The 15,848-nt window shown below is 46.4% G+C and overlaps 1 protein-coding gene across 2 annotated transcripts in view; it reads left to right on the top strand.

The window, feature by feature from the left end:
- PLCD1 (phospholipase C delta 1) overlaps positions 1–15,848 on the top strand; it is a 50,945-nt gene that overhangs the window by 13,151 nt on the left and 21,946 nt on the right. For both annotated transcript variants that reach the window (XM_048315133.1, XM_048315061.1), the window contains exon 3: positions 10,893–11,121. In XM_048315133.1, the coding sequence (XP_048171090.1) occupies positions 10,893–11,121 (229 nt within the window). The remainder of the gene's footprint in view (positions 1–10,892; positions 11,122–15,848) is intronic.

Genomic DNA, 15,848 nt, shown 5'->3' with positions numbered 1-15,848 from the left:
CATGAGAGCAGGTCCTTCATTCGTCCTGTGACACACAAACTGAGTGATGCTGTCAGCTCTGGGACAGCCACGAGAAATCCGCCGTGTCAGGAACGGCCACATTGCCCAAGCTCATGAGCTGCTGCCTCAAATGGTTGTGGGGTGGGCTGTGCTGGTCTCAGCAGCCCTTCCTGGCTCGTTTCCTCCCCAAATTGTTCAGTCACTCAGGTGCCCGAGACCTAATTCTCAGTGTGAGACATGGTGTGAGCATTTGTGGTGTGGGCTCTGCCAGGATGCTCCTTTCCTGCCTGCAGCCCTGGGGAAAACTGGCATTTAAGCCTCACAAGGGAACTGCAGAGATGTGGAAACCCAAGGGCTGACAGGAGATGTCTCTGGGAAGGAAACCCTTTTCTCATCCTTATCTTGGAAACGCAGGATCTGCCCTGTTGTAAAAAGTCCAGATACTACAATCACCATTATATGGCACAGGAAAAACCATTCTGTTCCAGCAGCACCCAGCTTGGCACTGTACTTGGGACCAAACTGAACCAATTGTGCAGTCAAAATGGAATCAGGCAGGGTGTGTGTCTATCTTTCTTTTCTTCTCATTTCATATTTTTCTGACAAATTTCTCCATATTTTCTGTCGTTTTTTCTCTCATATTTCACTAATCATTGTAGCCTTGTAAATCCAGGAGATAAATTAGCAACATGGAATGTTTTATGGCATGTTGAAATGTGTTAATTACACAATTTTTTTTGTAATGATCACAATTAACTAAATGAAGGGTGGGTCTTCCAAATTACCTCCCTTCCTCCCACAAACACTGATAAGGTTTTCAGTAGGAGGAGTAAAGTAGCAGGGTAAAATATGTTTGGTTTGTAACCCTGATGGCCACACTCTTCTCACATGACCTTGGGCACCTCATTTAATCTCTTTGTGCATTCTCCACACATTTTCTTTCTCTTCCTCTAACTAACTGTAAAAGGCTTTGAATCATAAAATCACAAAGGTTTGGGCTGAAAGGGACCTTAAAGATCATCCAGTTCCAACCCCCTGCCATGGGCAGGGACACCTTCTGCTATCCCAGGTTGCTCCAAGCCTCATCCAGCCTGGCCTTGAACACTTCCAGGAATGGGGCATCCACAGCTTCCCTGAGCAACCAGTGCCAGTGTCTTGTCACACTCTGAGTAAAGAATTTAATTCTATCATCTAATCTAAATCTCTCCTTTTTTAGTTTAAAACTGTTTCCCCTTGTCTATCACTGTCTGCCCTTGTAAAAAGTCCCTCTCCCTTCTATTTTATAAAAGGGGAAGTCTGCAGTGAGACCTCCCCTGAGGCTTTGGGTTGGAGGCTTGTCCCCTCCTGAGTGTTTGGATGCCCATCCTGGCAGGGTCTTGAGCTCAGCTGGGCTCTTCAGGTCTCCCAGTGCAATAACCCATCACAGCAACAGCAAACAGAGAGTCCTCAGTAAGTGTTTGCTGCCTGGGAACGCCTGCTCTGCTGAGCTCTGTCCCATATAAAACCAAAGTCCTTTCCCAGGTAATATATACCTTGCTATATATATAATCTTGCTAATATATCTTGCTCTAAAACAGATAAGGACACAAGTTGAGAAAAATGACTCTCAGAGCTCCCTTTCCTATGCTCTGAGCCAGCAGTTTCCAAATTATGGGGTCTGAGAGCACCTACAGCAACAGTCCTAAGCCCACCTAGTCCTTGGAAGTAAATGGGACGGGATCCTTGTGCTGTGGCTCCAGGGACCCTGATGTTTGCCTGGAGAAGCCTGGTGGATCCATGGCTGTGGCAGTGGCATGGAGAGGGGGTGCAACTGTTTTTTAAAAACAGTATTTTATAAATAATAAAGTTTTATAAAAAATTTTATATTTTATAAAAAAGAGTGAGATCAAACCCTTTGAGCTGGGCTCTGGGCACACGCTGGGGGGTGTGCCTGCGTGGGTGTGGATTTACAGATACACTTTGGTAACTGGGCACAGCCAGCATTGCCACACTGCTGGGGACAGGCAGTGCCACTGTGGGCAGGAGAACCTGCTGTGCCCTGGGAGTGACCTCAGTGACACGTGGAGATGGAGTAATGTTACCTGCTGGCTCACAGCACGTGCCTGCTCCTGACGCTCCATGCAGGCACACCTTTCCCAAGAAAAGATCCTTTTTTTATTTTTGTCATCAGGATAACAGCAATGGAGACAAGTCAGTGGAGGCAGAGCTTGTCCTTGCAGCTCTGTCCAGGCAAGCTCTGGCCAGGCTCTGGCCAGACTGGCTTTGCACCCTGACACCTGTCTGGCTGTGGGAGCTGAACAGGCTGTGTCCCACATGCTCCTGGCAGGATATGAGCCTGTGCCTGCACTTGTGGTGCCAAGCTCTTGGGAGGGTTGGAGGGACACCTTGGGGCTGCTCCAGATGCACCTGAACCTGGAAGTCAGCGAGAGATGAGTACTGACTCCTGCCAAGTCCCAAGCCATAACACCAAGGAGGTCCATTTTCATAAAATCATAGAATGGTTTTGGTTGGAAGGGACTTGAACATTTCCAGGGACAGGGCAGCCATGGCTTCTCCAGGCAACCTGTGCCAGGGCCTTACCACCCTCACAGTAAAGAATTACTGCCTTATAGCTAATCTAAACCTGCCATCTGGCAGTGTGAAGCCGTTCCCCTTTGTCTCATTGCTCCAGGCCCTTGTCCAAAGTCCCTCCCCAGATCTCTTGGAGCCCCTTGAGGTACTGGAAGGGGCCCTAAGGTCTCCCTGGAGCCTTCTCTTCTTTAGGTTGAACACCCCCACCTCTCCCAGCCTGGCTCCAGAGCAGAGGGCCTCCAGCTCTTGGAGCATCTTTTTCACTCACTCCAACAGGTTCACATCCTTGGTGGCCCCAGAGCTGGATGCAGTACTGCAGGTGTTGTATCATGAGAGCAGAGGAGAGGGACAAAATCACTTCCCTCAACCTTCTGGTCATGTTTCTCCTTGCCTTTCTCTTTTATTGATCCTCTGAGTCCTTCCATTCCCAAGTTTTCAGAGCGATTACTGTGTCTGAGTTTCATTCTGGAGCTTTCAACTTCACCAGGCTGCTTTGGGTCCAGGTAGAGCATGGATTCCCCCTGACTTGTGTTGTGGCCTCTGACAGGCTCTATCACCACAGCTGCCTTCTTATTGGTCCAGTGTGAAGGCAGTCACATCAGAGGAAGAGTCCAGGGTCAGGATTTGAGACCCAAAATCAGGGACTTCAGGGCGAGTCTCTCCAGAGGGACACCCTTCCTTGTTAACAGACACTGACTTTGCTCTCCAGGACAAAGCCTTTCTAAAGCTGCAGATAAGCTCCCTTTTCAGGATGGAAAACAGGGTGAGCAGAATGGAAACTGGGAGGTTTAGCTGCAGGTCTAATCTTATCCACAGCATTGCTGACAGCGGTGGATGCACCTCAGAGGAGCCAAGTCTGGGTACACCAAGGGTTATGTTTTTGTTTGGATAGCTTCTTGTTATTCCTGTTGGTGTTCTTATGACCATGTGGAAAAGCTATTTGTAAACCATTGTGTGGTGGAGTCTGGTAGTTAAAACTGGGGACTGCCAGGGTTGGACAGGAGAATCTCAGATGTCTGAAGTTCAAAAAGCCCCACATATCAGGGTTGTGACAGGAGCAGATGTTGCCTGGATCAGATACACGGGGTACAACCAGTACCTTCCTTTATTGTCTTTAATATTTTAAACAACTGGGAATTTAAATTAGATGCTGTCTTCATAGCTGCATTACCGAAACAGGGCTTTGGGGATAAGCTGTCCTTCCAAAATGCTTTCTGAGCAGGTAGAATAATCCATTTTTTCCTTATTGTCAATAATTCCTTATTTTTCAGTATGTTCTATTTAGGCCCCGGGGGACTTTTTTCTTTTTTTTCCCCAAAAACCCCTGAAGCATCTTAAGTCAGTTTTCCAACAAGCATGTTCTGCCCTGTGTGTACTCTCTGGTTGCCTCCAGTAGAAACATGGGGGTGCTGGGCACCAAGGGCTGCCCAAAAGCATCTTTAAAAATCCATTTTTCACCACAGCCTGCTCCATCCTGTGTCTGAGCTGCAACCAGGTCGACAAACATGCTGCTGCTCTCATTATCTGAACTGGTGTATAGGGCCACAGGAGGGTGGATGCTTCTTTGGCCCATGAGGCTTTTCCACAGCTTTCTCCCTGGGCTCCAAAAACAGTCAAAGTGGCAGGATTAACAGTTTTGGGGCAAGGAAAAGATCTGTGTGAGGGAGCTGAAAATCAGTTCATTCTGAGGCAATGCACTCCTGAGCATCACTGTGGTGATGAGGGAGGAGAGCCAAAGGGAGCAGAGGGACTCGGCTGCAGGAGCAGCAGCCTGTCAGTAGCACTGTCTTGTTTATCTGTGGTCAAATATCAGATCTCATCTAGGTGATAAAAAAAGAGCAAAAAGGCATTTGCTGCTTTCAATGAAATTGATTTTTGGAAGTATTTTCTTAAACCAGCTGTAATCCCTAGTGTGAGCTCACTTAAGCCAGACTCAATCCCTTTAAAAACTCTCTCAACTCAGGGATTTGTGGGAATGGTTGAAAACTTTCCAGTGAATCATCCTTTTGAGCACTTGGTGGAGAAACAGGGTATTCAAAGGCAGAAGGAAAAGGCTGAATGAGTCAATTAAGTTTAGGGGTGCTGCAGTGGGGCCCCAGGGATGGTGCTTTGCTATCTCCTGCACTGTGTCTCTCCTGGAGGCTCAGGGAGGTGATGTTTTCCTTGACAGCCGTGAACGAGCTTCACACACTGAACCAGGAATGACTCACTGGGGCTTCGTCGTTGAGTCACGAGCAGTGAAGTCAAGAGAGAACGTCAGGAGTTGTAACTGAAATGTTTCCATTTCTGCCCAAAAGCTTATGTAAAAACTACTATTGTTGGATTTTTTTTTTTCCCGTGTTTTGATTAAAATAATCAGTTTTGGGAGGTGAGCTAAATTCAGTTGCACTACTGAGTGTTGCAAGTGATGATTGTATTATTACTTAAAGTCATGAAATTGATATTTTGATCTGTTAATTATTTACTGTTACTATTAAAAATGCAAAGAATTTTTTCCTGTTCCTCTGACTTCTGGCACAGTTATAGGGTATTTTTGCTTGGTTTAATCATAGAACAAAAGGTTTATGTTTATAGGCTAAGACCTGTGTTCAGCAGAAAACTTTTTCCTTTGCTTTTGGCTTGCTGTGAAATTTATGGATGTCCTTAAAATGCCATGCAGTGAACATACCATACCACTTTTGTGGAAGAATAAATTATTGTCTCCATTGAATTAATGTCCTGAACTTGCTTGCAGAGGAACAGGAAGGATGTAATATTGCTCTGTGTTTTCTTGAGTCAAGAAGAAAAGCTTGAAATTGTCCCTGATAAGTGTCTAAAGTCAACAGAAACTCTCAGCAACCTGTGTGCACACAGCAGGTAGCTGGCTGCACTGACAGCTTCCTTTTGCAGTTTCTTGAGGAATCATTGCTTTCGTGGTCAGACATGTATTTATCCTTGGAAAAAATATTTGCTGATGCGAATGCGTTATGCAAGGCGGCTGTCAGCTGCGAAAACAAAACCGTCTGTCTGTGGGTCTCATTAGTTTTTATCAAAATTGCTCAAGCCATAAACCACGTCATTTCAGAGGCAGAGCTGCCTGTTTCTTCGATTGAGTTTTGAATCAGGCCACCGCGGGCGTCGCTGGTCAGTTTTCATCACAGGCAGTGTGCTGACAAATATTGACCTTATTCTCTGTAGCATATGTTAAATGCAAAGGCAGAAGCGTTGAGAGCCTCAGATCCAAATTTAGCAGTGCTGTGATGGCAGAGGAAGTAGGAAGTGGTCGCCAAAATAGTTTGCAGGGCCCTGCTTGTGTGGAAGGAATGTAAATAGAGATCACTCTCTTTGCCTTAAGGCCCTAAGCCATGATGGGTAGACTGAAAGATTGGGTAAAGACCTTACATTAAAAGGTATTTGCAAACAACCTGTAAAATTGCATGTGCATTGTCTCGCTGGTTGTCAGCTGGTGGGCACACGCCAGCAACGAGGGCGGACTGCTGTGCAGCAGATCTTGAGTTAGAACAACCTGCTGAGCATGTCCGTGGAGGGGGAGTGGAGAAGAGAATGGATGAGGAATCAGCAGCTGGGACCTGCCGTAGTTCACACCCAGGGAGATGAAAGAGCAGTGCTGGCAGGGCTAGGAAGGCACGGCACAGCGGGGCTCACGCTGAACCCACCCGTGAGTCATTATGTTAAAGTATCCCTCAGGGATGAGGGTGATGGATGGCCTTTGGTGTTCCCAGCCCAGGGAGCTGACAGAGCTCCAGATCCCACTGGTTACAAATGTCCTGATCCCAGCTGCGTTTGGCCATTAGCATCAGCCACCCCTGGTGAAACCGAAGTCAGCTGAGCAGCTCTTGCCGGGGTGAAACCAAAGCGAGGAGCAGCACACGGGGTGCACTCAGCATGTTGTGAAATCCATGTAGTGTCTCTGCAGGATGGTCCTGGGGTCAGGTAGCAGCTTTCATCTGTTCCTGACAAGATGCTGAGCCAAGGTGCAGCTGGCGAGGGTCTGGCCTTTCTGCAGACATGCGGGATGGTGTGCAGGCTCTGTACAGCTGAGCACACTTCTCATCTGCATTTCTTGACAGTAAACAGAAGTGACTTACTGAGCCAATTAGAGTGGGATGGAGTAATTAAATGTGACTGAATGCCACATTGCAGAGGTCCCCTGTTTCTGACAGGGGGTAGGATGAGGAAAGGATCTGAGGAGTTCTTCCCCCAGAGTGAAAAGCTGCCCCCCTTCCCTAAGCAGTAACTCGAGGAAGGCTGTTTTGGCAGAGCCCATACAGTGACCCTCTTCTCCTACTTCATCAGCAAAGGCACAAGAAGAGAGAAACACCTGTCAGTCCTTGTCCTTCACATGCTCAGTAGCTTGCAGGAGATGTGGGTTCAGTTTATTATTTTCTCTCTTGACAAATACTCTTGACAAAATGTCTCATCTCAAAGGACTGCCTATCAAACAGGAAGAAAACAAAAGGATTGTTCTCTGCCTTTGTTCCTCCTTTCCCTGTATTCCTTAGGATTACCAGAGAGTTTACTGTTCATGCTTCCAGCACAGTCTGGACATTTCAGTTGTGGAACAGGGATGAGAGAGGAGATGGAGAGGCCAGGGCTGATCTCTCAGAGAAGTGCTCTCATCATTAGGAATGTTGTCAGGCTCATCCTTCTGGCTCTTCTACACCAGAATCATAGAGTGGCTTGGGTTGGAAAGGACCTTAAAGATCATGCAGTTGATTTTCTTTAAGAGGTGGTCCTTCTGCACGAGGAGATGAGTTTGCAAGTGTAACTCCAAGCTTCTTGAAAGCCATGAAGAGAGAAATCCAAATCAAAAGAGACACTCAAAAGATACATGTTGGTTGCTTAAAAATATCATGGCTGTCAAAAGAATCCTGAGGGCCTGAGTCATCCCTGCCTGCTGATGCCAGGGGTGAAAGGGGAAAAGGGTGCTGGGCTGAAAATCGGCAAGGGAGAAGCACAAGAGCAGGATCCAGTGATGGAAACTGAAAGGAGGGCTACAAAGAAAGTTCTCAACATCTCCTTGAGAGTAGTTCAGACAGGAGGAATTTCACTGGCTCCAGGAAATGCTGCTGTATGTCCATGGCAGTGGGGAGCCTTTGGCTGCCCGAGCAGCATCCACAGCAGCCAGGAAGGCTGACCAGGATGTAACCTGTGTGAGTCGGTGTCGGGAGGCCAGGAAGAACACAGGCTTCCTTGTGTTGTGCGTCATATTTTGGGCTCTCTGCAAACCACCTCTTCAGCAGACGCAAACACTCAGAAGTAGATGCAAACTTTCCAGATTCTCTTCTGCTTGTGGTTATCTCCCCGCTGTGGCGTGATGGGGAAGGAACAGGGAGGCTGCAGGGAGACGGGATTGATGGCTGTTTGCTGTGAGTGTTCCTCTGCTGTGAAACGTGTCTGTCCCCTGGATATTTTTGATCTCTCCTTGCAGATAGCTCAGCTGAACACACAGTTAGTTTGGGACTGCTAATAGAGTACACTGGCTGTCTGGGAGCAGCTGATAAAGTACTCATGCTGGGTTAAGATTTTCCAGAGAAGAGATAACTTTAGCAGATGGCTTGGGCTGAGTCCTTTGGCTTCAGCTTTTTTTATTGATAGATGACAACAGTACACACAACCAAGCTATGGAAAGCTATAAAAAGTGTCCTTCCTTACCCTGCTTTTTGAACAGTTCCTGTGGTGATAGTTTCTCTCCGTGTCTCTTGTGTGACTACAATAGACACCAGTCCTGCTCCTCAGCCATCCTTGTACCTTTTCTGTATTGAGGAGCTCTTTTATCTCCATCATCCTCTTCTCAGCACACCCTGAAGAGATCAAGGCAGCCCTTCCAGACACAGGTTTTCAATCTTTTTTTCCTCCCACACAGCTCTCTTTTCCAGTGGATTCATGCAGCCACGTAATGGTTTCCAAAGAATCCATTCTAAATTTCCAATATTTAACATCAGATTTTCTGGTCTTGGAAACATGAGGCCATTGCCAACCCAAAGTTTAGGGACTGATTGCACAAGCAGACTAACGAGCCATTCTGCAGGACAATAACTCTTGTGAGCCAAGCAGTGGTGAGCAGCTGGCAGGTGAAGAGGAATAACAGGATGATCCTTCCACTTCACTGCCATAAGCAGAAGAGACCCAGAGAGGAGGAGAATCCCCTACTTATGGACAATCTGAGATGCCCAGCCTGCACTTCCTTTCTGGTCAAGGGTCCACTGTAGCCATGGATTCAGGGTGTGACTTATCTTACTCTGAAGTTTTTGTTTGAATGGGACGGAACACTTGTGTTCCAAAAGCTGCTTTATTTCCCACTGGCTATAAAAGAAGCCTGACTAAACTTCAGACTTTCTGATTGAGCTGAATCTGGCCAAACACGATAGCATGCTTTACATTCAAGGTGAAGTTCCACCTGAGGCACAACCACTATAATTTGATTAATGTCCTAGTTGAAGGGCAAGGTCACCAGCAAGGCCCAGCTGTGGGGGAATTGCAGCCCTTTTCTTTCTGAGCTGGTTTTAGGACTCAAACCCATGAACTTTCACTCAAAGGTAAATTGGCCAGATAACATAATTCCACAGCAGCCCAGCCCAACCCAACCTTTTCCTCCCCTCCTCTCAAATGATCAACTGTTGGCCTTTACGAAGTGATAATCAAAGACCACACAAAGAAAACGGCTCATAATTGTCAGGGAGGAGCTTTGCTGGCTCCAGGGAGCTCCTCATGGTGTGTTCTTGTATAGAAACCAAACCAGCAAAGTGCTGTGGAAGGTGTTTGACCACCCCAGCATCTGGTGAGAACTTGAAGCAAATGTTAAGTGGTGCTTTTAGAAAGTCACTGATTTTTGAAGATTGAAATTTTGGGTGGTTTTTAAATGTCTTTTTCCCCAGTACCTGAGCATTATCATGACTGGTCTGGGAAAAAAGGAAAGTTTTCAATCCTCTAATGAGCATCTGATGAACTTTGGATGATCCCAAGGCAGCCATGCCAAAAATGTGCAGGTGGATACTGAGTTGGTTTTTTCTACAGTGTTGACTTTGAATGAACTGGGCACTTTAATGGTGAAATGGATGCTTAAAGGCAAGTTTCTCCTGTTCAGCTAAACTTTGGGGATATTTTATACTCATGCACTGCTTTTTAACAAAGTTCCAGACTAGGTTGCTCCAAGCCCCGTCCAACCTGGCCTTGAGCACTTCCAGGGATGGGGCATCCACAACTGCTCGGGGCAACTTGTGCCAGTGTTTCGTAGATGCATGAAGTGACCCTTGAAAGACAATCAGAGGCTGTGGGTGCTGCTGGGAGCTTGCCTGATTTCAGCCCAGTTTGAGGGCACTGATTGCTCTCAAGGGCATTTTAGGGTTGATTCTGTTACTTACATTTGTTTAATACAAGTCTCTTAATACACTGCTCTTTCTGGATTGCCTTGTGTGTGCATTTTGCAAACTTGGAGCAACTTCAGCCTTCATTTCCACCAGCTGAAGAGCAGAGATGGAAATGGGGAAGGATGATCTTAAAAACAGTGTTTTCCTTTCTTTCAGCAAAGAAGATAAAGTCTGCCCTTGGCAGGGGTTAGGATGGAGTATGGGTGACACCAGACTGCTCTGAAGCTTTGGTCTTTGCCTCCTTAATTTGCACATGTTTGACTGAGAGGAACAGATGGGTTCTTAAATTTTGCCTTCTCACTCTTTTTGCAATCTAAAGAAGGATAGTTTTGTTCCCTACCCTCCTCTTACTGAAGTCACCTCTTATTTTGCCCAGAGAGACTGTGGACTTCTCATCCCTGCAATTGTTCAAGGCCAGGCTGGACACGGCTCGGAGCAGCCTGATCCAGTGGAAGGTTTCCCTGCCCATGGCAGGGGGTTGGGACTGGACGATCTTTATGGTCCCTTCCAACCCAAACCATTCTGTGGTTCTAGGATTTTCCTGTGGGGTGATGTTCACAGGGAGGCACAGCTCCACTCTCCCCATTCTCAGGGGGGATGAGTTGACGGATGCTCAAGTCAGGGATGCTCCAAGGGCTTGGAACCAAACTCTTGGCAGTGATTTGTGTCTCATAAACAGGACATCACAATATGGCACCTAGGGCATATTCTGCTTCTTTGTCAAGTAAAGAACATGAGGAAAGAGGTTTTCTTTTTAAAATTTCTTGCTCTTTCTGGTCCTTTTGAGTTGAGTTTTCTTTAGTACCAAAGCTTGGGGAAGGGGGGAAAGGGAAGGGAACCCTCCAGAGGTTTCAGGAAAAGGAGAAAGAGTAATTTTTTAATATCTCTCACCAAGTAGAGATAAGGCTGACGGAACCCCTGCTGACAGCAGGCTCTGCTTTCTTTCCACAGTCTCCATTGAAGATATTCGGGATGTGAGGTCAGGCCATAAAACAGAAGGTATGGAAAAATACGCCAAGGATGTCCCAGAGTATCGCTGCTTTTCCATCATCTTCAAAGACCAGCGGAAAAACCTGGACCTCATTGCGAGTTCAGAGGATGATGCCAACCACTGGATCGCTGGCCTTGGGAAAATCATAGCCCACAGCAACTCCATGAACCAGAAACAGAAACTCCAACAGTATCCTTTGCCTTATAAAGTGATTAATCACAGACAAAGATGCACTTGTCTTTCCCTGTGGGTGGGGACAGTAGGCTAACCTCCTTTTTTCCCTGTTGGCCCCGGGCACTGGATTTTCACTCTGCACCCAGGCAAGCTCCCTGGTTTCCAATGCTTTTTCCCCCCCCGTTTTACAATGATACCAGCAAGAGTGGAGTCAGGCTTAATGTAGCTCCTTAAGCAAAGAATTGCCTCTTTCATGGAGCTCCAGATAAAACAATCATTATTTTTTTGTGTTCTTCAGGGGTCTGTTTCACTTGCATTGAAGTAAACTCCAGGACAGGCACTTCTTGTCAAGGCATGAAAAGCCCGTACTGTTTACCGTGTTTCTTGGTAATACAAGGAGAGGGAACTGATTCTCCTCTTCTCACTGCCAAATTTACTCCAGGGTAGCTCCACTGACTTGAGTGAAATTACTCCTTATTTGCCTCAGCATGGGAGGAAGTTTTGCCCTGAAAAAATCTGCAGTTGCTCTGGTGACAATGCGGAGATCAGAAAGGAAAAGGCACAGAGCAGGAAAGGAGGGTGAATTTGTTATGAAATGGAGAGGGGTTGGTTATTGGGTGAAATCCTGGCTCTGCTGAATTCACAGGGAATTTTCCCTGGGGCTGCATTTCACTCAATAAGTTGCTTTGCAAACAGAGATTTCATGTTTAAAAAGAGAGAATATCTGTGGGTGCAGTTCTGGATGGATTTTCTTCAGTCCCTCTGTATCTGAGACTCTGACCATGACATCTGAACCTGTTGGCTGATTTCACCCTGATTTGACAGAGCCACAGAAGTTGTAAAATATTAAGTTCCTTTAAGATTCCCAAAGGTAGATACTCAGCTATCAGAGAGGAAAGCTGATAGCACTCTCAGCTGAGAGGGCTGGGTGGGATTCATGGCTTGTTTGACACCAAACATCAGAGAAGAGGGGGGATGCAAAATCCTCAGCTGGGCAAAATCACAGAGCTGGAGCTCGAGTCTGAGCAGGCACCAGGAAGTCTTGCCCTCAGTTAAGTCTTCACTCCATGTGGGGTCTCTGCTGGGTCGTAATGTACTGATGGAGAAGGAGATGGTGCATAAATGCTGAGCTTTCATCAGTTTTCACTCTTCTGTGGATTCTCTGAAGTCTGAGAAGCACTTTCACAGCCTCAGTGCTGTTCACTTAAAGGAATCAGACTCCGTTAGTTCTGAAGTGCCTGGGATGTCCTGTTTATCTCCTGCACTATGAGTGTCTTTTTTGGATGGTTTTTCAAGCTCTGGGCTGTAAGGTCACTCCTCAGCCACCCCACAGTGTGTAGGGGAAAATCTGGGCTGCAGAAAGTTGTCCCTGGAGCATATCAAGTTAAATATGTTGCTGAAAAACTTGCCCATAAGAAGAGACAAGATTGTTAAGGGGGGAAAAATAACAATGACATTTGCAAGGGAAGAAGGCTGTAAATTTCCAGCATGGAAAAGTGCCTTTCTGTCTTTGGAAAGCAGAATCGAAGCTAAATAGGGTGGGTAGGCAAACCATATTTCTGGAAGAGTAATTACTGTGCAGTGCTGGCTTCCAATCTGGGCTTGTCTCAGGCCATTTAACGTAACCTGGAATTACAGAACAGCATGATTTCTCATTTGAAATTTGATGATGTTTAATTAAAGCCTGGGATTTTAAATTTAGTCTGCCTTCACTGGGTTTGCTTGGCAGCGTGGGCTTGCTCAGATCTTCCTTAAACCTCAGGAGTGTTCTCTGCATCTGTGAGCACAGAAGGGGAAGAGTCAGGAGATGAGAAGTGCTGTGTCCCCTGCCTGTCCCCCATGACTGGAGAAATGCCTGGCAGGGCATCTTTTTCAACATCTCAAAGCCTTGCAAAACAAGTAAGGAATGTGCAAGGTTTTGAAAAAAAAAGATTGAAAGTAAAAACTCTGCTGGTTTCAGATGGGGCTCATTCAGTTTGGAATGCAATGGAGTTGCCTGTGGTAGAAAGGGACTTGGTTCAGTGTCTTAAGTACTTTTCCAGTCCTATATCCCTACACAGATAAAACTCCCACATGATTGATGAGCCTTTCTGATGTTCTTATACACAGAGTTCTGTTTTAATAAGCCTCAGATTCAACCTTGCAGCAAGCTGGCATAGGTTGTTTAGCAAATATTGCAGGTATGTGTGCAGGGAAGACTTTAGACCAGAAAATACAGAGGACTTTTCATTTGAGCAGGGTGGCAGCGTCTGCTTCGGTTCTGAGGTTTATGTGTGAGCTTTTCTTCTGGTCTGAAAGCACTTACCAGAAGTTCTGCAGCATTTCTGCTCTGAGCAGCACATTCATGGGATATCTGCCAGACATAAACCAAAGAGGGATGACTGAAACTAATAGAGAACTGGTAGCCCTGGAGCTGGCATATCCTTTGAAAACAAGAGGCAGGAGGCAGGCTGTCCCTGGATGTATACAGAAATGGGAGCAGCTCCTTCCTTGTCCACCCAGGCCCACAGTGGGGCATAAGGTAAAAGGAAGACCCACAGCCAGGAGTGAAAAATGGTGTTTGTACCAGATGAGAGGATTTCCAGTTGAAGTGCTTAGTTCATCCAGCTCCTCTAAGCTATCCCAAAGCTGAGGGGATCCAGATGGATGGAGAGTTTGGGTATTTTGGGGCCAGAATACTGCTATTTACTGGAATAACAGGCTGAGACCTCAGTTGTCTGTACTCTCCTTTTTCCCTCTTTGCTGCTTGCCCTTGCAGCGAGAGGACCCACTGTGTGTGCCTGGGCTCTTCCTGGGCTCTCTGATCTCCCTCCTGCATTTCTCAGCCTCCTGGGAAGGGATCTAAGAGAAAAGCATCCTCCATTCACAGGCAGGACCTGGGCATACTCTTTTTGAGGTGCATTTACTGCCCCACATTTTGCCCACTAGAGAGGACTGTGGGTACATGCATGACCTCTGGGGGCTCATTATCAGAGGAGATTATGCAGACTCCTAAAAAAAAAGTGGTTTTTTTGCAGTGATTAGCACAAAACTAGTAGTTTCTATGCACAAAAGAGTAGTTTTGTCCACCCCTGCTGCTCACCTCTGACTGTGGCAGACTGCATTTCCTCTTGGCTCACCAGACTTGGGCGTTCCTCCTGCCTGTTGTTTTTAGGGAAGGCTGGGAAGGGGACCCGAGGTGCAGGGTCAGGTGTGAGTGGGTGGCACCAGGGTGACAGTCTGAGCAGACCCTCTCTGGAGCAGAGCTGGTGAAGGGGGTGTTCTGCACCCTGGGGTGGGTGTGGTGTGCTCCCAGTACAGCATGCTCTGCTCTTGGGAGCTTCATGACTCAAACTTGATTTTCTGGGACGAATCAGTCCAAGCCAGATCCTGGTTCAGGGCTCTGGAGCGTCCTTGGGAAATGCAGCCTCTCTTTATTTTGGTTTCCATGTCTAAAGAAGGGGAATATTAATATTACCAGGCTAAGACGGATGCAGGGTGAGGTCATTGCTTAGCACCTGCCAAGATTTTTAAAGTCAGAAAGTTCAGCTTTCCATGAGACAAACAATACTCACTAACAATTTATACATATCTCCATCACTAGGAACTATTCCAGTGCAGGGGTAGCTCTGGTGAACAGTTTCAGGGTTATGTCTGCAGCCCCTATGGCTGTTAATGCCCTTTTTTGGGGTCATTCTGAAAGGCCCAGTTTAAATGTTACAGCACTATATGCCTCAGCTGGTATTTGCTAATCCTGAGCTTTACACTGATTAACATTCAGATTGGGCATTTTTTTTTTAAAGTTTTTCTGGAATGAGCTTGAAGCATTGTTTCCTATGTGACATGGAACGTTATTCTTGGAGATCAAATTCTTACTTTGATCATTTTTTTTTTCCTATTGAAAAGTAGATATTTTTCTGGATGACCTTTCTTATTTGACAGTAAAGCAAATTAGGCAGTCAGTTCCGTGATGGAAGAAGCATGGGGTTTTTTGGTGTTTAAAACTGCAGTGTGTCTCAGCTGTCTAACATGATTTTCCCAAGAGGCTGAAAGAAATTGGGAGACCCAGCTCAAATTATCTGGAATCACATTGAAAAGATCATTCTTACAGCAGTTACTCCAGATCCATGGATATACTAAAGTGATTAAAACTCAAGCTCTTACGAAATATTGTCACACTACAACCCAGTAACAGACCCCGTGCATTTCATCAGGGGAAGCCAAGAACCCACAAAGTTTGGTTTGATTCTGCTCACAACAAAGTTCTTAGGATATACAGGTAGAAATGCCTAAAAATATGCTGAAGGTGAGTTCAAAAATTACTATTGATGCTTCTTTTGGGGCTCAGTATTCACTGGGATACACTGAATTTTGAACAAATCCATGACAATCAATTTACCGAGCTCCTCTTGGGAGCTCTTTTCATTCTTTCCTTTATCCCCTTTTCACCATCTGGAGCAGAATGTACTTTCTGCCATAAAAGAGAAGTCAAACTGTTTCTGGCCGCAGCCAGAAACTCCTACAGGGTACAGAGAGCTGCTCCAGCCTTGGCCAGATGGTGAAAAGCTTCACCCGGGTCATGATCAGTTGTATCACAGCTCATTTTCCTTCTGCCGAGGCACCACTGTGCTCTGTGGGAGCAGAAGGTGAGGTGGTGTCAGCTGCTCAGTGGGCCCACGCTGATTTACAGCAGCTGGAGAGCTGGCTCAGAGCCTTTAGAAGAGGATTTCCCTCCCGCCACGTGCAGCAGAAGGTATTTAGGT

The sequence above is a fragment of the Corvus hawaiiensis genome, chromosome 1 (assembly GCF_020740725.1).
Source record: "Corvus hawaiiensis isolate bCorHaw1 chromosome 1, bCorHaw1.pri.cur, whole genome shotgun sequence".
In the NCBI taxonomy this organism is placed as follows: domain Eukaryota; kingdom Metazoa; phylum Chordata; class Aves; order Passeriformes; family Corvidae; genus Corvus; species Corvus hawaiiensis.
Note: the sequence above shows the minus strand (reverse complement) of the source record. Positions and strands in the feature narration are given on the sequence as shown.